General features: G+C 38.1%; 1 protein-coding gene across 10 annotated transcripts in view; it reads left to right on the plus strand.

Moving 5' to 3' along the window:
• Positions 1-24319, plus strand: part of SGIP1 (SH3GL interacting endocytic adaptor 1) — a 200977-nt gene that overhangs the window by 137538 nt on the left and 39120 nt on the right. For 4 of the 10 annotated variants that reach the window (XM_055306328.1, XM_055306327.1, XM_055306329.1 and 1 more), the window contains 4 exons: positions 1886-2368; positions 8211-8338; positions 9483-9609; positions 15644-15703. In XM_055306328.1, the coding sequence (XP_055162303.1) occupies positions 1886-2368; positions 8211-8338; positions 9483-9609; positions 15644-15703 (798 nt within the window). Of the gene's footprint in view, positions 1-1885; positions 2369-8210; positions 8339-9482; positions 9610-14657; positions 14724-15643; positions 15704-24319 lie in introns of all 10 variants that reach the window. The other 6 variants (XM_055306333.1, XM_055306335.1, XM_055306334.1 and 3 more) reach the window with 4 other exon arrangements.

The raw sequence follows: 24319 nt of genomic DNA on the forward strand, positions 1-24319 counted from the left end.
AAAAATGTCGACATCGAAAGTCCCTGTTTAATTGGCATTTTACTTCTTTGGAACTCATTTTAATGATTTACAAATTAAAAATTTCAAGGCACAATTCATATTTTCCCAAGAACCGATCATTATTTTTTCTAGAATTAAAACTGCCTAGTCTACAAAGACATAGAACGGTTCCCAGGATGTGCAGCCTGTGGGTAAGCTTGGGAGATGGGGAATTTTTTTCCCAGGAATCCTTATTATCCAGTGGCAAAGAGATGTGTGAGGATCATGGCATATGTCAAGGAACTGCCACATGCCTTTAGACAGATAATTTCTAAGGCACATCTTTACCTTCTATTAAAATCAATACTACATATTCATGCAATTTATAATCTACCCTGTTCTATTGGGCTAGCAAGTCAAAAGCAGTAATTGCTATGTTATGTGTCTGGGCCGTTAGAATATGGCTCTTTATCACCTTTGGAATTCTATTGCTGCTTTGTCCTTTGCTATTTATGTAGCCTGGTGAGTTTGATAGCTGCAGAGTAGGTATTTATCAACAAGACCAAGTGCAAGCCATAGTCATTTTTGAAATTTATATTGATTAAAACCCAACGAAGAGTCATCCAGAGCGTCAAAGGTAAAGGTATCTGCAAGTTCAAATCATTTTGGATCCTTGTATTCTCATAAATATGTTAGATAGAAATAAATCTACTAGTGACAGAATTATAAATATTGTGGGACATGCAATCTGCTACCCTGTTTATCTGTGGCCTTGGAGTCTTGAAGGTTAATTCTTTTCTAATGTGAAATATGGAAGTGCTGAGCCAGTTCTTAGAGTCGATGGGTTATTTAAAGGTAAAGTTGCTTCTGCTCATGCCTTGCAATTATTCAGGGACAGTTTCGAATTTCAATAACTGTAGTGTTTAAATAAAAAGTGCACTTCCTCACATTGCACTTGTTATCAAGCATTTCCTGCCAAGCTGTAGAAGATAGTTTTAATTTTCTCTCGTATTACTGATAAGTTAAATTAAAAAGAAGAGCTGCTGCTAATGATTAAGCAAAATAGAGACTTTTGTGTTTCATGACTCCAGATCGATGTATATCACAGTTCCATCTACGATGTTAACAGGTTAGACTTGATGAGAAAAGAAATTACAAAGATATTTTGAGTTTTCCTCCCTCTTAAGCAAGTATATTCATAACAGTTCTAATAAGTAGTAAATGTCTTCTCAGTAACCTGTGTGTGTTGTATGTGGGGTGTATATGTGTGTGTTTGTGAATATATGTGGGGGATATTCCTCTAAATAATCTCTGTACTGTGTTTCTGGTGTATTTAAGGTGGAGGATGTACAGCTTGTTAAGATACAATAACTTTTTTAAACTAACAGATAATTATTAGTTTCACCAAACATTTTAATGTGCTAGAACAGACAGTCTTTATCAAATATGAGGGTGATTTTCAGCTATCAATTATCTTTCTACTGTGTTGTCTGTAATTTGGTAGGCCAGACTTTCAGAAGGGACCTCCCTTTTGGAAGTGCAGTTCCAGAGCCTGTATTCTGTGAACCTTTTCAAAGTGCAGCGTTTTCAGAGTGATCACCCTCTGCACTCTTGTGAGCAGCCTTTGAGAGTAGTAGCACGCTCAGCGCTTTCAATGGTGGTAAAAACAGCTACCTGGGGTCACTCAATAGAAAGGGTAAAATAACAACATAAAAAGGTGGTGCTCACATTCTGGAGGTAGGAAACTGTCTCTCCTCCCCTTCAGTTCTGATCCAGTTATTTTTACACCTCAAAGGCAAGAGGCAATCTGTTTACTATTCTTTGCCTCACCCCCTCCCACTCCCGCCCCATGAAAATAATATTCACAAAGTCAATTAAAGTTAAAAATCAACTACTTTAACCACAGGAAGTGACCAGTCAGCCACAGAGGTCAAAATTGAAAAGCTACCATCCATCAATGACTTGGACAGCATTTTTGGTCCAGTGTCATCCCCCAAGTCTGTTGCTGCTAATGCTGAAGAAAAGTGGGTCCATTTTTCTGATACATCCCCGGAACATGTTACGCCAGAGTTGACTCCAAGGGAAAAGGTGGTGTCCCCACCAGCTGCATCAGACAACCCATCTGACTCCCCACCTCCGGGCCCCCCAGGGCCCCCAGGACCCCCTGGCCCTCAGCGCAATGTACCATCGCCGCTCAATTTAGAAGAAGTCCAGAAGAAAATCGCTGAGCAGACCTTCATTAAAGATGATTACTTAGAAACAATCTCATCTCCCAAAGATTTTGGGTTGGGACAGAGAGCAACCCCACCTCCCCCACCACCACCCACCTACAGGACTGTGGTTTCATCCCCTGGACCTGGCTCGGGCAGTGGTACCGGGACCACCAGTGGTACGTCTTACTGTTTGAGTGTGCTTCGTGTGACCGGGAATGGCCGTGGCTGCTGCAGTGTGAACAACACCCTCCTCCTGCCTGGCAGTTGGCTTTAGAGCTTCCGCCGTTCCTCCTTTGGTCTGGGTGTTCTGTGGCCCCATGGCATGTCCTAGTGCATCGAATGCTAACTGTCATAGTGCAAGTCTGTGGATGTGTTCTTCCCCGCACTCCTAGCACTCCTAGCTCTCCTTGGGAGTGCTCTGCCTTCCACCCTGCAGTTAGGAAGTGCATAGTTTTTTAAAGGAAGCTGCTTTGTCACTGTTTGGAATTCAGGAAAGTTCTAGAAAGACAGATTTCCTAGCCAGTGAATTTCATGTTCAGTGTCTAATTTCCCTGTCAGCACATGAAGTCAACTCTAAGTATGGTGACAGGAGATGGAAAAGTCAATCAGAAATGGAATTTGAGACTCTCTATGCAAATGTTGATATTGAATCTGATGTTTTGGTTTTCCTTCCTTGGAGCTTCATTTTGTGTTCCCATCCTATAAAAGGATGGCAATATCTGCCACACAAACCTAAGAAAGATAAAAAAAATTTTAAGGTATCTTCTTCAATATTTTTTTATTCTACTGGTGCTCAGACTTACCTGGCAAGACCCTACAGTGCCTTCCCTCTTATGCCCGTGGGTTCGGTTTAGGCACCTTCTGAGTGCCATGTGTTGTTTTTTTGTTTGTTTGTTTGTTTGTTTCTTTGGAAGAAGCAACCAAGTTTATGATAATTTAGATCTAGTAAGAGATAGGAAGGAAAGGCATTTGTCTCTTTTGTAACAGTCATTTATCACTGTTGCCTCTTTCAGTAGGCAAACAGTGCACAGAGTGCATGTGTTTGAAAATTCCTGTGCTTCAAGCATCCAATCTGATCAAGGAGAGGGCTGGAGATTCACCTTTATATCACTACACGTGTACCATGTGCCTTCTTCTACCAAAAAAGAAGAGCTACTCAATTATCAAATTTGGGGAACATTGTGTTAAAATCGGCAGGTTTCTTTACCATAGGACCTCTGAGAACCTTTGTCAATAATATGGCTACAGTTTCTTCTCCTGGGTATCATCTTAATGCTTTGTGCACATCATTTCATCCTTACAACAACCCCATGTGATAAATGCTCTCTTATTGCTCCTATTTTACAGCTGTGTAAACTTGGGGAAACAGAGGCTCAGAGATGCCAAGTAACTTTCCAAAGTTTACACAGCTACAGATGATAGACTTGGGATACTCAGTCATACTCAGGTCTAATTTTCAGGCTGTGTTCTTCACCCCTCTCTAGGCACTCTTTTAAGGTTTAGTTACAAAATAGCCCAAACTTTTTGACCACTGACACCCACCTATACTGCTCAACAAGATCAACAGTTTTCTCTCAAAATCCACTTCTCTGTGCTTCTCTCCCTAAGTCTAGAGGATTAGAGCACCCACCTTCATCCTCGGTTGCTTTTTTAGATCATTTTGGGAATATAAGCCTCTTTACTTATCTTTCAAAGTAATAAAAGGACCGTAGGTGAAGCCTTTGGTTCAGACTTCAAACCCAAAGAAGCTGGCTGTCTATTGTCAAAATGGGGAATATCTCCAGGGTATTCTTTCTTTCCAGGTTCTTCTGAAAGACATAGAGGAATAACCCCCTTGTTCCAGTGGCAGGCCACTGTACTTTCCTCAAAATGAACATGTTTAGTTGGGGAGAAGGAGGACAGGGCAGATTTGTTGCTCATCTGTTTCTTCCATCACCTACCACAAGACTCTGGAAGAAGTTTAATTAAATTGACCATAGATCTAATGAGTGAAGAATAGGGTCTTTGCCTTCTTTCTGAAATCTTTGAGAATTTTGTTGTCATCTTTGTTTAGCATAAACGTTTGAAATTATTTTTAGGTGTTACCAGTAAAGGCTATTGATTCTTAATAACTGATTTGGAAAAAACCCTCTACTTTGCTGGTAAAAGATTGAATTTCTAAGCGGAAGATTGAACTGGGTCAATGAAGCTCATGAATAAATAAAACTGCACAATTATGTCCTTAATTAAGCCCCAGTTTATTTTCCATTTAATGTTTTATTGATATAATATACACAGACTAGCAGAAATGTAAATTTACGATTAAAACAATGAGAGATGGCCTCATGTTTTAAAGATTAGCAATGCTTCTCAAGACCTCCTTTTTATAAAACTTAGCCTGATGAGACTAACTTTTCCTATACATCTCAAACTGTATTTAACTGGATACCATTACTCACTTTTAAAATTTCATTCACTTGGTCACTGACCAAATTTAGACAGTATGCACAGCCTTGTGAATTAGTTGAGTTACCTGATGTTGAAAAACAGTTGGAAGTTAAGAATTTGCTCCAAGTATTTTGATTTCCTTATGGAAAAGTTATAAATACCTAGTTTGGCCAAAACTTCGCTTTATTGGAATGCAGACAATGATTCTCTTTGCAAAGGCCATTTCTTCTTCCTTGTGGGTGGTGTGCCAGAGAATGGGAGGGGAAAAGAGTTTTATTGTCCTATAGAGACCAGAGAAAAAGAGGTTAGTAAAGATAGGATGTGCAACACTTTCCAACTTGAGAGACTAAGCCAATATAAAAGATATTATACACATACACACACATTTATAAACAAATGAAAATGAGCTAACTGGGGTTGAACTAGACACATATATTTCCTAGCTACAAGTCTTTTTAGAGTGGCAGAGTCCAAATAGGGAAGGCACTCTTCAACAAAGAGAAATGAAAGTTGAAGCAATAATTGTGTGGTTTTCAAGGGGCTACCAAAGAAACTATGCTACAATTTCAAGTTGAAGCAGCAAATGAACTGAAAGTATGTCAATGGTTGTCAACTTTTTTGAACTCACAAAACTCAAATAACATACATGTGATTTTTAAAGTTAAACCTTACTCAGCGATGTCCAGTTAATTTTTCCAGAACTGCTCATGGGAGTAAACACTGCTTGGAAAAGAAATGAAAGCATAATTCCAGATCAAAGAATGAGGATAGAGATGTACAGTCTTCTACACTCTTAGCATACGAAACAATTGTGCGATCTCACAAAAGCACGGGAAGCCTCAGTTCAGTTATAAAATAACCCTCAGGCCCTGACTACTCTCTGCTGAACCTCAGGGTTCTATCAAGATTGTTTTGCTTCCTAAACACTTCTTTTGCTTCTTAAAGACGCTCAGTGTCTTTCTGACGGCGCAACAAATCAATTAAGTCAATTCAGTTAGGAAAAAGTGAAAGAGCAAGGAAAACAGTTAACTAGCCACTTTTTTCTTTGCTTTCAGTTGTGTCTGTATGAAAAGACCGTCTTTACTATCATCGTCAACATCTATTCCCTTTTATTTGTGTGGCATTTTGTAGTTTACTAAACACTTTATAAGCATTTTCCATTTCGATTGTTACAACTACCTTGTATGGTAGAAATGTCTCATTTTTTTGAAATAGGAAGCTGAGATTCGGAGAGGTTAAGATCCCCCAGCTGATAAGCGGCAGGCCGGGCCAGGAGTCAGACCATCTGCCTTTTCATTATTTTTCATTATTTTTTTTCATTATTTCACACTGCTTTGATAACAACCCCCATATTAACTATCCCAAGCATTATTGACAGTGATTTTCAAAACTTTCCCTTTTAGAACATGTAGAACGAGGATAAGCAGCATGACCTTCTCCTGAGCTTGATTCAGAAGACTATTTCTTGGATAGATATTTTGAACCATTCCTATGGCATGGTTTTCCAGTGAAACAGAACCTAGAAAAAGCCTCATGAAACTTCCTGACAAAGACTCTGTTGTTTAAAGGGTTATTCTCCGTTTCTCAGCTGTCACTTCTGTTTCCTGGAAACATACTGGGCGTCAATCTATTAAGTCAAAAGAAAACTTTGTAGTGGGACCTGTCAAAACATATCTTATTTTTTTATTCAAGAAAAGATTTGCCAAAGACTAAAAATATTTACGTAGAGAGAGATGTGTGCAAGCTGCTGCTGCAAAACTCAGAGCAGACTTAATGCAAAATATGGGACTTCACAGTCCACCCAAAGCTACAAGACACTGCATTTAAGATCTTGGGCCTTGAAGTTAAATCAACCATCTGAGCTCTGTGATCTTGAACAAGTTACTCAATATCTCTGAGCTTTAGCTCCAATTGAGATAACTACAGTACTTTCCTACAAAATTTAGTGTGGAGATAAAATAAGATAGTATATGTAAAGTGTCTAGCATCAGTCTTGGCCCAATACAATAAAAAATAAGAATACAGTTGGAAAAGTGGTAGAGGTGTAGAGGTAATAGAGATAGGGATGGATGTGGCGGTAATTTTAGTAGTTTCACACTAATGAAATTACACTTAGAATAAACAGCACAGGGATCCCTGGGTGGCGCAGCGGTTTGGCGCCTGCCTTTGGCCCAGGGCGTGATCCTGGAGAACCAAAATCGAGTCCCACGTCGGGCTCCCGGTGCATGGAGCCTGCTTCTCCCTCTGCCTGTGTCTCTGCCTCTCTCTCTCTCTCTCTGTGACTATCATAAATAAATAAAAATTAAAAAAAAAAGAATAAACAGCACAGAGAAACACAACACAATTTTTCAGGTTGCGTTTAGATAAGAGGAGCAAGGTTTACACCCAGACTCTCTTAAGATGAGAGCTGATTCCAAGATGATGGATTTTGCTGTCCAACTTCAAAGCTCTTTGGGAATCTGAAGATCTGGAGATGGGGACCAGCATTTTGCCAATCTAGGATTCTCCAGAAAGCACGGTTTTGTGGCATGGGAAGATAGGAGTGGGCAGTTATTTTCCTGAGGCAGGATTTCTTAGAATTTTCTTGGAATGATCCGATATCTGTGCTTCTAACCAAAGTGACAAAACCTCTGGAGTAGTTGGAACTTTTCTGAACAAGCATGTTTTGGAAAAGTGATCTGAATTTCTTCAGGTTTGGAGTCAAGTAGTTGATCCATGTACCCCAGACATCTGGCTAAAGATAGGCAGACCTTTGAGTCTCGAGACCCTACTGGTGTGCTGATTAGTGTGCATGCCGGCCTCTGTGTGTCTTCTGTGTGTCCCATGTTTGTCATTGACAGCCAGAAAAGTAAATCCAAGACTCTTTTCAAAATCACCACAAAAATCATCATGAGCCAACTCTACATAGATTCCTAAGCAGCCTCCTTCAACAATTCAATGTGATTCTGTTATTAAGATGCTAAATGCAAACTATTCGTGCAACATCTAATTTACTGTCTTATATTCTGTCCTTTGCTTACTATCAAGTGCTTACTTACATTTATTAAAGTTAGCACTCATATTCTGAAGCACATTAAAAAAGATAAATTCCTTATACATGATTTTATATATATATGTATGTATAAATAAATAATGTGGAAAAGTCATTCACCTTCCTTCAAGGTCTAACTTTCATTTTCATCTTGGACATAAATTCTGAATATGCAAAACAAGATAATTTATTATAAGTTTGGTGTGTGTGTGGTCAAATGAAAGGTCCTCACTACCAGGCTAAAAGGGTCTTAAAGTGTATTTTCCATTACAGAGAATAATAAAAGGATTTACCTTTCACTGGGTGTCACATGACAACAAAAGGTAATAAGCTTCAGCTTCTGCCATCAACTATAGTTCAACTGAGTGATTTTTTTTTCTTTATTAAAAAAAAAAAACACATACACACTAGATGCTAGAGTGTTGAGTGTACTAACTGCTCGGTGAAGAAAAGTGCCTGGGACTGGCACTGTACTGTGGGAGTGGGGAAGGAGGATTCCTTGATGACAGCTCTTGACCACATGTGGTTCCAGCCATTGTTAACACCAGCTTGTTTTTCAGGTGCATCATCCCCTGCTCGACCAGCCACTCCCTTGGTTCCCTGCAGCAGCACCACCCCTCCACCACCTCCTCCCCGGCCTCCATCTCGGCCAAAGCTACCTCCGGGAAAACCTGGAGTTGGAGATGTGGTATGTTCCCTTCTGCCCTGCCTTGCTCAGAGACTCATGGTGAGAATGACAAGCCAAAATGCCATAACACGGGCCACCTCAATGGCCTCAGATCGCTGGTTCAAATGGCCCAACAGATGTCATCTTAAAGGCAATCACTGCAGTATGGGTGTACATTTCAACCCTCCCATAATCTCTACCATCTTTCAAGTCGAGGTCTAAAATAGTAGGAATAGGATGCTGGCGTTCTCCCTTCTGTTACAGTGGATTTGATGCAAATTAAGATAGTAATAGTCAATTGTGCTAAGTTCTTTAGAAAGAGAGGTATTTCCTTTCACCCTATGTATCTGGTTTGGGAAGACTCCAAGAGAAGGTAAGTCTTGGTCTCCATCCCCAGACTAAGAGATCTTACTGGCACACCATGTGGATTTATAGGAGGGTGGTAGCCTGCAAAATCTGTTCCAGAAGTTTCTTGCATCATGTTTGGGCTGAAAAGGTGGAAAACATTCTGTGTGACTAAGAGACCTCTGAGTCAGTTTCGTTGATATCAACGCACTTTGATATCAACGCACAGGAGTCACAAACTTTGTGATGTCCATACCATCTGGTTTAGCAAGCACAGTTTAGTATACTGTATTTAAATATCTTTCTTTAAAAAAATATTTTTATTTATTCATGAGAAGAGGCAAAGACGCAGGCAGAGGGAGAAACAGGCTCCATGTAGGGAGCCTGATGTGTGACTCAATCCCGAGACCCCGGGATCACGCCCTGAGCCACTGAGCCAAAGGCAGATGCTTAACCGCTTAACCTCTAAGCCACCCAGATGTCCCTATTTAAATATCTTTAAATGGGTAGAAGCTCACACCTGAGGTTATTTGCTTAGTCCCTGGGGGCAGGTAGGTTCACAGTCTTGAAACATCACAGATCTCAGTTTCTCTAAGCCTGATGTACCTGCTGAGTGTAGCATACCATGGTTTGTAATTCCTCTAGCTCCATCCACAAGCTCCTTGTATAGATATAAGCAATTTCAAGATAAAAATGGTGTCACCTATACTCTTTTAAGAACCTGAGTTGTCATATCCAGGGCTGGAAGATGTCAAAAATATGGAACAAAAATACTACAACCTGCATATCTAATTTTTTATCTCTTTTCTTCTTCCTGCAGCCCAGACCTTTTAGCCCTCCCATACACTCTTCCAGCCCTCCTCCAATAGCACCCCTTGCACGAGCTGAGAGTACTTCTTCAATATCGTCCACCAATTCCTTGAGTGCAGCCACCACTCCCACAGTTGGTAAAAATTATCTCCTCTCTTTTAATCTGTTTGTTGTTTTGACTGGCTATTTTTTATGATCTGAATACCTCAAGGCCCTGTATTTCTGGTTGAAATTGTTTTGCTTTCTGTTCTGCTACTATCAGCTGACTCTTCTTTTTTAAAAGCACCTTCTCAGCAAAGGAGGCAAAATGCTTTGACTAAGCAAATAAACAAAAGAACATTAACACCTGTATTTTGCAGGAATTCTCTTATGCTATTCCATACAGAGCTACTTATAAAAGTAAAGAAGAAATCAAAAAGGTCCTGTTATTTACATATTATTTATTATAATAAAACTAGTCTCCTTTGAAGAAGAATGTTTAAGTTCCAATCGTGTACCACATCAGAAATCACAAAATTTAAATCTTTTGTTTTCTTCAAGCTTTCATTTCTTCATTCCTTTTGGTTCTTCTTATGTTGACAGATGGTATAAGTGTTGGTGTAAGTGGGACTTGGGCAAACTTTTTCACATTCTTTTCTAGTGCTTTGCAATGATGTGTGGTCAATTTTCCCTGAGAAATAAGTCATTGCTGGCATTTTCAGCAAATGCCTTTGTGCCTCTTACCATATGGTATGATGAAAGTCAAGAGTTGAGAATGGCTGCTCAGGTTTTCCCAGGTTTAAATGCCTCATTTTGCCTGGAGCATTTTTCCTCTTCCCAAGGCTGATCTCTCTATATACCTCTTTACCCATCTTCCACAAGCTGCTGCCTCTCTCATGTTTGCATGGTATCTCTGACCTGGGGCTCTGCCCTGACATTTTTTTCCCATTGTCTTCCTTCATTGTCTGAACTCTCTTCCAAGTCTCCCATATTGTAAACAGCTGGCCCATCCTGCATTGCTTGGGAGAATCATTAACCCAAAGCTAAATAAATCCCTGCTATTATTTACCAAAGAAGAGCATGCTACAGAGTTGCCCATGGGAGAAATAGTTTGATCAAAGCCTGAAGCTCTTCTGGAAAACTCCTTATTTTCCCAGGGATATAAATGAAGGCGTGCCTCATAGGGGCCCTAAAGAGAATTTCAACTATATCATGTGTTCTATAGTTTTAATCAGACAAACCCAAAACAATCCTTCCTTCAAATTGGGTGAAAATATAGCCAGCTATCCAATTTTGTAGGATTCTTTAACAGACAGGTATTTGACATTACTTATATAGATAAGACTATTCTTTCTCTGCATCATCCATGGAGATAATTTGGGGCTTCCTGTTTTAAGATGCCTATGAGGTCAGTTCAGTCTGGGTTTTTTTTGTTCATTTTTTTCTGTAATGTCCCAACATTTTTTTTTTTTTGGGGACACTTTAATACTTCTGATTGCGACTGCCATTTCTCTCACTCTTGCTTTGTTTTTTTGTTTGTTTGTTTGTTTTTGTTTTTGTTTTTTGGGGGGGAGGGTTGTTTTGTTTTATTTTTTTCTCAAGATTATTTGTTCCACCCACTCTGTGATTTTCCTGGTTGGTCAAAGAGGAAAGTAAGAAGCATAAACTCTCACAAAGCAGACCTCGACTGACCTCAGATGACCGACTAACATATTCTTTAAACTCATTGAGATTCGTAGAGAAAATGACACACACAGAGAATTTGAACTGTGTCCATGTTTTATACAATGGGTTTTTATACTCCCTGCCTCAGAAATCTCAAATCCTGGCCAGTGATTTTGATTCTTAGCACAACCAGTATGCATTCTTTCAAAATGAATGACAGAGGGGTTGAAAAACAATAAAGCCACCTGAGAAGATACTCACACTGCTTCATTGCTGAGGAGCATTCCGACTTAATTTGTTTGGTTCTGGGTTTTTGTTTTGTTTTAGTTTTCCTCTTCCTCATGCTCTTGTCCTTTACTTCCTGCGTCTGTGAGTCACCCAACAGCCACTTCTCTCCGAAGTAACTGCCTTGTCAAATGGCTGCCCAGCAGCTCCTGTGTATTGCTGTTTATCTCTTCCTGGAGAAGATGTGCTTTAGCAGTTCAGCACCAAGGGGTCGACTATTCATGACTGACGTGGAATGTCAACTTTATGTAGTCAAATGGCTTGCAGAGGATGGAGAATTTTAGCAGGAAACTTTCCTCCTACCACACAAAATTTTTTCGACATTTCCTATGACATCTGAGCCAAAACTGAGGCAAATGTGGTGGAAACTTCGTGCATATTTATTTGCACTTGCTTATTGCAAAGTTTACTGTAATTCAAGGACAAAATTTTTAAGTAAGAATATGCCCCCTGAAGACTTGGGACGTAAAATCTTCCATGAAAGCTCTGATATAAAGTAATAAATCTGAAGCCACACCTAAAAATAGGACTTTCTCTGCATTGCCACACTCAAATAATGAAGAACCCCTCTGCAACTGTATATCACTGAATTTAAGACACCTCCCATCAGAAAATACACTATTATTTTATATATGACTAAGAAAGGAAGGGGAAAGCTGCCAAGGGAGCTAAGATGCAATGCTTTCTTATCACATTAATTTTAAGGCCCATCCCAATTTCAAAGATGTCAAAAATGTAAAAAAGTGCACATATCAGAATTAATGAAATATAATACACTCCTTTTCCATGAGAAAAACTTAAAGGATCTTCACTGATTTGGGTGGGAAATCCTATTAATATTATGGGGATAGAGAAAATGTTTAAAATTATTCTAAGAAACAAACTCTTAGCCATTTAGAGATAAACAGAGTTGCTTCTAATTTAAATATCCATTTTTCTTACTTTTTTTTTCTTATTTCTATGGGTAATAGTAAAGGGTTTTTTTTTTTTGGATGTTTGCAAAATCTTTGGTACCCCAATGCAATAAGAATACCATAAAGACAATTTTTTCATTGTTAAATGAAAATAAATATATATTATAATATATATATTTCTATATATATTATAAAATATATTGTTAATTATATTCCTTCCCTGTTAATTATGCATTTGCAACTGCATCTTTAACATCCTCTCAGAAATCTGAATGAATGAAAAGTAACCACTTATGGACACCAGAGGAAGCAGTAGGTAGATTTTGATATTTCCTTTGGTGTAGAACTCTAAGCAAAAGTGATTTATATTCAGTACTGGAATATTAGCCATAGCATCTAAATCTTACAATATTTTTTCCAAGTCTTTGTCTCTCCAGGCTGGGTGGCAATTCTGAATTGGATAAATATTCTTTTACAAATACTTGTATTAATGCCAATTACTTTACACAGAAAGATCTTTGGAGATGGATATTCCCGATCTCCATGTAAAATTCCCACATTTAATTTTAGTCTTTTTTTCTTTCTACTATTTTTTTTTTTTAACCTGTCTCTATTACTGGCTTCCCCATCTCAGATCAGTTTGAGGCAATTTCCACGGTTGGTTCCTAAGGAAATTTTTTCTTCTGTACTTAATTTGAGTGTTGCCCTTACTTAAAGCAAGCACAGAGCTATCCAAAAATTCATCTTTTGTTTCCCAATTTAGTTATGATGCTGTATTCTAAGCCCTCAAATCCACAACCACCATAAAAAAAATGTGAGCATGTTATTCAGCCCTATGAACTATTCTTTTGGAACTTCAACTCAAAAAACAAATGGCAGTCAGTATTGGAGGCTCCTTTTTTTTTTGTATGTGAATTCTTGCCTTCTCTTTATTTTTCAATTTTTTAAAAAATTTTAATCCTAGTATAGTTAACATACAGTGTTATATTAGTTTCAGGTGTACACAATAGTGATCCAACAATTCTATATATTACTCAGTGCCTATCATGATGGAGGCTCCTCATTTTAAGGAAATTGTAAATATGAAGTTAGGTCTTCAAAGGAAAGAAATATCCTCCATCATTCTCCATTAACAGGTATGAAAGGGTATTGTAACATTCAGATACTGCCAGTAACTGTTTGGCTTCCTATTTTCTGGACAGATTATGGAGTGTCCTTCTTGTTGCCTGTTCCATTTGTCTTGTCCTCTCCTACAGATATTACAGGCATTGCATCAACTTGTTCCAGGCACCAAGGAAGCCACTTGTATAATAAAACCTGATTGACAGGTGCTATCCTAGAACCTGAAAAATTGTTAAGAAGCAGTTTTCCTGCTTTACTTAAATCTAGGAGGCAAGGCAGTAGAATATTTTTTCTAAGAAACATTGGTTATAGAATAATTTTACTACCCTCATCCATTTCCTTATCTTCTCTATATTGTGGGGGGGATTCTCCCTTATGGGTCTTTGTACAGATTTGATTCAGTTTTTAATTTAAAGTTGTAATAATATTCTTTAGACCTGTGGAACTGAGCACTTCTTTACTTGATCATATAGAATAGAACTCCAACTACCTGTATTTGTTAATAGGTGAGAAAGGAGACCACATGCAAAGATCTGGAACAGTTGGGGTCCAGAACAACTGTTGTGATCAATTTACAAAGATATTTGTCCATAGTTGGATACCATAGCCAAAGATGGAATTACAGTCATATTGCCCAAAATTAACAAGCCACAACTACTAAAGATGCATGCAAGGCAAACTGAATTTGGATACTGATGAGCTTGAAAGGGGATACTTCATTCAGCTACCTCAGATTTAAACTGTTGCTTTTTTATGGTCTTGTTGAAAGCTTACTCTTTCCCACTGGGGCAGGGGGAAGGTGTATTCTTAGTGATCCTGTGTACCAAGAGGTTCTATTGATGGGCATATGTCTGGCCACCTGAGAACTATGTCTGAGTAGAATGTACTTAGACAAGTCAATTACTAATGGGAGTGCGTTTAACAATTCCCTGAAAAGGTGGAGGCGTGATTTCTTCCATGGCACTGACTTCAACCAAATTCACAGATGCTAAAGCCTGGCATTTAAAAATCTTTAATTTTTTCCTCATAGAACCATCATAAAATAAGCACATCCCCTTTTTTTATACCCTATCATCATGATCCTGGCGTGTTAGGTTTTGTTTCCTTTTTCCATTAATATCATTCCTGTGTTTCAATTTATGAAGTGTACTGCTTGGTTTCATTTGGGATTTGTATTTGTGTTTTTGTTTTCCATTCCTTTATATTTCTTTGGTTCGTAGTGTCAGAAGATGATGTTTTTTATGACAAACTGCCCTCGTTTGAAAGGCGCTGTGAAACGCTGGCAGGTATGGTGCTAGCCGAGTGATCTCTAGATATCCAGACTTTAAAAATCCAAGCCATTATGCCATCTGAATGCTGTAAACTTAATGGACATGCTAGTCACTTCATGAGTGTCTGATGCCTCTCAGATGCACCCTGTCTATTTATTATTCATCGAGGAACTCATATCACCAATTTTATAAGTGAACATATTAAAAAGCAGCAGGTTGCATGACAGTTTCTCAAAAGGTTTGAAAAAGGTGAGATGCTATTGCTTTGTGAATTTACAAAGGAAGGAATAATTTAACTGCTCAGAATTACATGTCCAGTGACTGCTTTTTAATTTAAAATATAATAGAACACCGTCAGTAATCTTGTTTTCTCTTTGGTACATAGGTAAAGGGTGTTTTGTGTCTGGATGCCTGAGGTGATTCCAGGGGAGGGGACGGAAGATATGTGACATCTTCCATGAACTTTAAATTGATATGCAATGCTGTTGTCATTTAAAACCTAAGCTAAGTTTGATATAATCCATAACTCCGAGTTTATCTTTTTGAAACTATAGAAGGGGATGACATTGAAGATGAAATGGATACAGCAATTGCTGAATGACCGTTTGCCCTAACTAGTGCAGTTAAAATATGCTGACGCCCCTGCATGGCCAGGAAGACTTCCGCTCCATGCGCCCAAGCACCGAGTATCAAGCTACCAACAACATGTGCCCATCCCTTTAGGCCTCCATAGCTTTGCTTTTGCTTTCTGTTTCCCGAACTAAAAACAAAAACTAAATCATAGATTGCCAGCCTTCCCTTTTTCCTGCACGCTAATGGCATGCAGTGCCTCCGCCCTCCCCCATAGTGAGATTAATGACCTGTAACTCATACTGTGTCCTTCTCTCTCCCTCTCCTTAACCTTTCCCATCCCGCTTCAACTCCTGGCCATACAGAGAATGAACAGCCTTCCCTCGTTTGGTTTGACAGAGGAAAGTTTTATTTGACTTTTGAAGGTAAGTAGTACATAGCATACCAGATTCTAATTTATACCCCGCATCCTTTTTTTCCCCTCTGCATTTCCAAATCCCAGTTCTCTTCAAAAGACCTGGTCTCACCTTCTATGTACAAATGCTATGGCTACTTAGAAAATATTAAATACTAAAGAAAATATGACATGAATTTGGTTTGTATGCATCTTCAATTTTTCATATTAAAAAAATCAAGCCAATTTGCAGTCAATATTGGTTACTTAATTAACTGTGTTAAATTGCGAAAAACAAAAAACAAAAAAACACCTTTTTTGGCCAAGGAACTTAACTCTGTCAACCAGGGCTCTTTCTTGACTCTTTTGCAAATGCAATACAACAAATGTAAGGATGTTTTTAGTTGGAATTGGCATTCAATTTTGTTTTGGATAATTAATATTTCAGATACAACATCCATCATTGTAAAACATAAATATGTATACATACTCTTATGACAAGGAATGCTGCATAGGAAATTTAAAAATGAGGAAAACAGTGAAAAGGAGTATTTTAGTAAATTCTATCTACTGAAATTGCAACTGACATGGCTATAGTAAAATGGACAACTATTACTGGACTTGCTATTTTAGAAAACTAAGGAGAAAATACATAGATATAATGTCAGATATTTAACCTCAATGTTGGATAGTTTGTTATATTCTGAATTCAGGATTAACATTTATCTGTTTTATATTTAAATTCTTAGCCATTTTAACAGACCAGGCATTTGATTAAAAGTTCAATATAGGCTAATTCTGAGGAAAATTTAAGTAATTTAACTGTGGGCCCTCTTACCCATAAGTATTTATCACTTAAGCCCCACTTTCTACCATTTTAAATAGCTAAATTTCTCCTAGGATCAAAAGTTGTCCAAAATATATTCTGCTCTTGAGTCAAATCTGAACATTCATCTTGTCTTTCTGTTCCATGACAACAAAAAGAACTTTCCTAACTTGAGTGTGTGTTTTATAGCAATTCTAAAAATCAGAATGACTGATACATATTTTTAAGTAGCCTGTGAGGTTGTGAGGTGGTGGCTTTTTTCTCTCTGGGATGAATTTTCCCTGCAAGATGGTCCTGGAGCTGGAAGTCCTTAGCTTGGAGTAGCTTGGATAGCAGCAGAAAAGAATGACCTGATTCAAGGTTTTCCAAATACCTGATGCCCAGTCCTGGCTCAGTTGGAGGACAGCTGAATAGGTAGTCTTCAGGCAAGGATGCATGTTTCCCACATGATGTCAGAAGCCTTCATCACCTCAGGTCATTACTTTTGTAATAACCAAGATGCAAAGTCCACAAACATGATCTTCTAAACTTTTTCTTTGAATCAGATGGAATTAAAAAGTGCCCAGGTGTCTTTTTACTGATCAGCACATCTCCAAAGGAGAAGCTATGGTTGAATAGGTTGGTAATCCCCAAGTACAGCCAATACCTGCATATGTAAAGGCTCTATCTCTGGTTCAGTCTGACCACAGCAGAATAGTTTACCTTGTTTCCATCAGGAAATTGAACAATATGCTACTGCTAATCCTCAAGTAATTGGGACTTCATAAAAAAGCAACTTGGATGGTTTTTGTTGTTTCCTTTTGTTTCGGTTTTAGAGTAGCTATTGGCTCCTTTGCTTGTGTTTGAGCTTGGGTTTCTTTAAATTAGAGAGACTTTTTAAAAAGATACCTGTCTAAAGACAATTTTAGATTGTTGATTTGTTTGTTTTTAAAATATATATTATCAATCAAATATAAGTTTTAATAACTGTGGAATAACATACTGTAAACTACAGTTTTTTCATTTTAGGAAAATACAATTATAATATATAATATACAACATAATATGAGGTATTTAAAGTTGATAACATAGCCATTCTAATTAGTAAGATCTGAATTTCATAAGCATCTTGATTTGGAACAAGAAAGTCATGCAAGAAAGTGTTTTAATAGAAATAAATCAGAATCTCTAGTACTGTTTTACCTTCATCTTGGACTTAGCTCAAGTCAAGGAAGTATAGAAAGGGCTTCCTGAGGGACTGTGGGAGCAGACATATCATAAATATATGCCCCTACTTGTCTCATTAAGAAATGCTTATGTAGGTAAAAGTACATTAAGATGAACTTTAGGACTTTAGAACTTATTTAGAAGAAATTAAACATGACACGTTGCCATCTGAGCATGAATGGCTATGTTTTTAGAGAAGGGTGGGGTGCCTGGATAACTCAATTGATTAAGTGTCCAACTCTGGTTTTGGCTTAGGTCATGATCTCAGGGTCATAAGATCAAGTTCCACATTGGGCTCCCTGGTGAAGCAGCTGACTCTTGGTTTCAGCTCAGGTCATGATCTTAGGGTTATGAGATCCACCCCTGCATTGGCTCCATGCTCTCTCCCCCATTGCTCCCTGTACATTAGCCTCAGGTATTTTTAGGTAGTGCAAGCTGGAAGGATTTTTTTGGTTCTGCTGTAATGATAAATGACATGGAAATTGCCTTGAGAATGTGCCCCTATCCAAATTTTTTTTCCTATCCAAATTTTAAACTCCAAAAGGACCATCATTCAACATGTTCTATCAAATAGCCCTTCTAGTATATTTAGTATATTCTTCTACGGCACTCCAGTTTTTTTTTTTGTTTGTTTTGTTTTTTTTTACAGCACTCCAGTTTTACCCAAATGTGGGTAAAACCATTCATATTATCATTTTCTTCAATTCTTCATTCAGGGAATAGAGAAAAAGATTCCCAGGTCAAATTATTCACCTGTTCTAACAGCGTTCTAGGCATTATAGTTATTCAGTAAGTGTTTGAGCCACTGAACAACCAACAACTAACTAATGAACATTGGCTTATGAATTTATTTGGAGATAAATGTGATAAGCTTCATACTTTCAAATTTGATTTAGCAAGAAAGATAGAAAAGTGTTAAACAATGGTTCTAACCCACAAGCGTCCAAAGCTCCTCTTACTGTTTCACTTTGGTAAATAATTTAAATAATTTCAGTAATATCTTAACCTATTTAAGTTGTTTTTTTTTTTACAAAGTAAAGGTTGCAAAATGTAATAAATTAATTCATCCAAGAGTATCCTATTGAAGCTATCAAGTATTCTTCTGAGATGGAAGGAAAGGAAAGATATTTCCATGACAAGTAGAAGATGAGACCATTAGACATTTGAACAATTTCCTAGAGCATTTTAACATGAACATGTTTCCAGAAATGTCCACTACTGTTCCTCTCTTTGATTAGCTTATTCAACTACAAAATCATCTTGTATTTGGTAATGAAAAATGAACAAACAAAAAGCCCTACAACCATTCTTAAGTGTCCTTGTGTCTGAATATCGTCTCCATCCTCTGTGCATACAGCCTCTTGCACACTTATTTCTAGACTGTTCTGTGCTCTTGCTATTGCTTTTACTCCTATCACGCCTTCGGAAATGTCACATCTTTAGCAACACCTCCTCTACATTCGCAGGCTCTCTGCCAACCTCGCCCACCTGTTTCTTTAACTGAATCCCAGCTCTCTTCAGGGACCATCACTTCTATAGCACTCAGCCTGAAAAGTTCTTCAGTCTTCTGTGGGCCATATGTCATGGGACTACAAGGCACTCTTTGAATTCCCCAATTGCCTGTTGCTGCTCACAACCAGACCACGTCCTGGTGAGCCTGTGTGCTGCCACCTGATAATTCCACCCCCTGTCACTCCTGATTGCTGTACACTACTGACCTACAGAGCATTCCTCTGCATTTAACTTCAGGCTTAGAGATTCTGGGAGCCCCCTTTGACCCTCTTCTTCACCTTGCTTCCTAGCTTATCCTGTGATGGAGATTGATGTGGATCACCCATCCAACACCCTGGTTTTAGGGCCTCTTTGACTTCTTCAGCTCCAACACACTTTCTCTCTACACTACTCAGTCATCCACACCTCTGACCACATCTTGGAAATGGTCCCCACTGGCAAGTGTCATTTTGCTATTTCGTAACCAAGAATTTGTCATCCTTTCTGTACACCAAGGATTGCATTAGGCAGTGATTTTTTTCATTTAACAAATATGTATTGAGGAGAACTTTGTGCTAGTACTGTGTAAGCACTCCCCAGTAGGAAACAAAAAAGAAAAAATATCCCTGTCACCATGGAGCTTACATTCTAATGTGAAGAATCAAAAATAAGAAGATAAATAAGTCATGGAGATGTTAGTAAGTTCTACAGAGAAAAATAAAATAGAGAAATACACTCCCAATGGAGCATATTGGAGATTGCAATTTTAAATAGGGGAGCCAGGAGTAATAAAAGAAATGGATAATAATAAATATTATCTGAGTGCTTATCTATGTGCAAAGTACATTCCACTATTATGTCATTTCATCTGAACCACTCAACAATGAGGAAATTAAGATTCAGAGAATGTAAGTAACTTTCAAAAGATCACTCAGCCAAGAAAGGGCACAGTAGGAATTTAAACCCAAGTGGCCTATCAATGATGCTTTACATACATGACCTCATTCAGTCTTTGCAATACCTGTTCAGGTCAGGGTTTCTGGTGGGTTTTCCCCCAATCTCCCTCCTGACCTTTCAGCTCTCCATTGCCCTAACTATACCTTGTCTCTGACCTCACTGAGACCTCTGGTCTCAGGTCCATCCTATTCTCACTGCCCTAGCACTAACCTACATTCAACTTCTTTTCTAGGGAGTTCTTTCCCCTAGAGGAAAAATATGTTTCTGTAATGACAATGACTTTAATTATTTCTTACAACAGCAGCTACATTTTCCTTCTTGGAATTACATTGTCTATGTGAAAAGAATTAACTCTTGACATTTTGAACTTCTGACCTCCTTCAGCAAGGTTTTAAATATCCTTACTGGGTAGTTGGTAAGGTAGAAGCATAGCAATGGACCAGTCAACTTTCCTTACCCTGACATAGTAATAACATCCTGTAAGAAGCAAACAGGTTAGATTTTTCACATGGGGCCAGAGGACATTAATTAATTCATCTGAGAGTCATTGGGAAAAGGAAAATTGGAAGGTATGACCAGTTTTCTAGAAAGCAACTGTTTTGCTACATTCACAATATTCTTTAAGTGAGAAGTGTCCACTAATTGTCCCCACTCTACTGTAGGTAGGCCCTTTACAGTCAACAACCTGGTAAAGTTGCATTAAGTACAACTAGGCTAAAAAAAAATATATAGAAACATAAAGAGCAGTGACACAAGACAGTGAAAACATTAAAATCATACTCCCTAACTCTTTTGAATGTCTATATGTAAATTATATGGTATATATAAAATGTAAAATCATTTCTATTAATAACTGAAAGTCACAGAGAGCTTTTGTAAATAGCCTAAACGTGTTAAGATCCAAGTGAGGCTGAACCTGCAAAATGTTCTACTCGGCAGAGTTGCTGAGGATTTCCAAATTCATGTCACTGCTTCATAAAAGAAATAGTTACCCAGTTCTGAAAATCTCTAGGATTGACTAATATGCTGATATTTCACTTGGGTTCTTGCCCTTTGAGGCAGTTTCCCTGTTTCACTCATGTCTACTATATGGCTGGTGTGCTGGAAATTGACCATGGGCCACATTTTGTGCTAATTACTCCATATCCACAAATTCATGTAAATCCACAAAGCAACTGTATGAGGTGGGCAGTATTGCTTTGTTTTGGGTTTTTAAAATATTTTATTTATTATTCATGGGAGACAACACACAGAGAGAGGCAGAGACACAGGCAGAGGGAGAAGCAAGCTCCCTGCAGGGAGTCTGATGTAAGACTTGACCCCAAGAGCCTGGGATCACAACCCGAGCCAAAGTCAGACACTCAACCACTGAACCACCCAGGTGTCCCAGGTGGGCACTATTGTTATTTACATTTTATAGATGACTAAACAGAGGCTCTGAGATTTTAGGTCACTTTCCTAAGATAACACAGCTAGTCAGTGAGTGAATTGGTTCTGGAGGAGTTAAGTGTGGAGTTATAAAACCAATGTTCCTAACTACTATAATATTCAAATCTTGACTGTGCGAGTCAATAACCATGTAACCTTGAGAATATCTCTGAGCCTCTGTTTTATAATGTCATAAGTACTTTGCAAGACAATTGGGAAAGTCAAATAAGATAGATTTTTTTTTATTAATGTACTATATAACATGAAAGATTTTTTTGGTTTTATTTTGTTTTTATTGGGACTTTATGTTTTTAGAGCAGTTTTAGCTTCACAGTAAAATTGAGAGGAAGGATAGAAATTTGCCATATATACCCTGGCCCCATACATGCACAACATCCCCCACCAGAATGACATATTTATTACAATTGATGAACCTACATTCACATATCACAATCACTCAAGGACTATAGTTTACATTAGGGTTCACTCTTGGTATTTTATATCTTGTGGATTTGGACAAATGTATGATGTGTATCTACCGTTATAGCACAATAAAGAATATTTTCACTTCCCTAAAAATCCTTTGTTCATCCCTCTTCTGGCCCTCAACCCCTGGCAACCACTGATCTTTTTACTGGTTCTATAGTTTTTCCTCTTCCAGAGTATTATATATTTGGAATCGTATGATATGTAGCTTTTTCACATAGGCTTCTTTCACATAGTAGGATGTATTTAAGTTCCTCTATATGTTTTTATGGCTCAATAACTCTGAAAGGATTTTATTATTCATACTTTGAGCTTTCATTCAAACTGAATAAGGAGAATTAAAGGAAGAGCCCACAAAGGTTCTCTACCCAAGATGAGTTTGTTTCTTATGTCTGCTATTTTCCTGGTTTCCAAAGTCATCTCTTGAGTCTCTGGTAGTGACTAAGCTGGAGAGTTTTCTCTTGTATCTCTATCAGACTCCCTTATGGCCATAACAGTCTTAAATATACAATTGTTTCTGAATGTGTCCCTCAATAGAAAATGAGTAATTCAATAACTTTAAAATATATAAATGTTAGGGGCAACTGGATGGGTTATTCAGTTAAGTGTCCAACTCTTGATTTCAGTTCAGGGCACAATCTTAGGGTTCTGAGATTGAGCTCCCTGTTGGGTGCCATGTGGGGCATGGAACCTGCTTAAGATCCTCTCTCCCTCTCCCTCTGCCCTTCCCACACTCCTCTCTCTCTCTCTTTCTCTCTCTCTCTCAATCTTAGTGTGTGTGTGTGTGTGTGTGTGTGTGTAGCCTTGCTTTGCCCAAGATTGAAGACTTTTACTCCCCAGCAAAGGAGATAAACCCTGAGTTTGAATTACACATGCTTGGGTACAGGAGTAGATTATATAATGGTATTTCCCATCTGACTGGAGTTACTAAAAAGAGAACTAGTTCCTTCATTCAATGGTTAACAGGCATTCCATGATGTTTTCAGAGCTCTAAGCCCCTGTGCAGGAGTGATGGAGGTAAAACAATGCTTTTGCCTTCTAGGAATTCACAAGAAATGGAGAAGATAGGCACTTCCTACAAAAGACATACTATACCAAAAGTCATAATAGAATGTAACAAAGTGCTGGAAATGTATGACTAATGGATAGACTTTAACCGAGAGGAATCTAGAATAACTTGTGGAGGCCCAGAGACCTGAGCTAGCTGATGAAATTTGGGGATTTACTGAAGCAGTTCAAGAAAAGTAGTCAGGCACAGACAGTATTGTTTTCTTCTGGAGATTTGAGAAGCACTATTGAGGTAGAATCATTTAAAATCTACTAGGATGTAGAAGGGAGTGAAAGCTTCCATCCTGAGACAGAGGGAGAAGAGTGCTGTTGTCAAACCAAAAGAAAGAGGTCTCCAAGAGTGCTAGATTTGGTTAGGGAAAAAATGAGTTACTTTTAAGACCTCTCAACTTTAAGATCCTGTACCTTCTATGTAGATGAGTCCCGGAGTAAACAGACCATGCAAATTTGGGAGTCATTTGCTTAGAGATAAGGACTGAATCCATGGAGATAAGGGTTTAATCTTGGGGCATGCCTACATTCAGGACAAAGAATGCATTGTAACTTGGAACTTTCTCCATAGTATTCTTGCTTTAAATAGCCACACAAATATTAGTGATTAATTTTTAATGCATAATTTCAGTGGATATGCTTTTGTGAAATGTATTCCATGCCTAGTTCTTTTGCTGATCTTTTGTTTCTCAGTTATTCTTGTTCTAGGAGATGCCCTACTGGCTGACCCAGTTGCACTCATTATGACTGTTAATCTAAGTACCAGATAGGAAGATTGCAGACATCAAGCCTAGAAAGAAAATACCAGCTTTTATATGGCTGTTATTGCAAATGCAAGTCAACTTAGAAATGATGCACTTCCTCCTTTCCCAAACCGCTTCCCCATCAAAGCCTTTGTGCATTGTCCTCTTTGTATGTATGTCTTTCTCAAGTGCCTTATAATCTTCTATCTCTACTTCCTTTTTCTTCCTTCTGACACACAGATATGAACACTCAAAATTGAACATAATATGAGACTAAGGATAGTTTTAGTATTTGTTGTGTACATCAAATAAAAATGTAATGACTTGTACAAACCTTAAAAATAATTGGATAATAAATTTTATATTTCTTTGTTCATGAATAGAAAGAAAATTCTTTTTTATAGGATTCTTCATTTTTCTTTTTCCATGAAGCAAGAGCTTTGCAAAATAC

Source organism: Nyctereutes procyonoides, unplaced genomic scaffold (genome assembly GCF_905146905.1).
Source record: "Nyctereutes procyonoides isolate TBG_1078 unplaced genomic scaffold, NYPRO_anot_genome, whole genome shotgun sequence".
Classification (NCBI taxonomy): domain Eukaryota; kingdom Metazoa; phylum Chordata; class Mammalia; order Carnivora; family Canidae; genus Nyctereutes; species Nyctereutes procyonoides.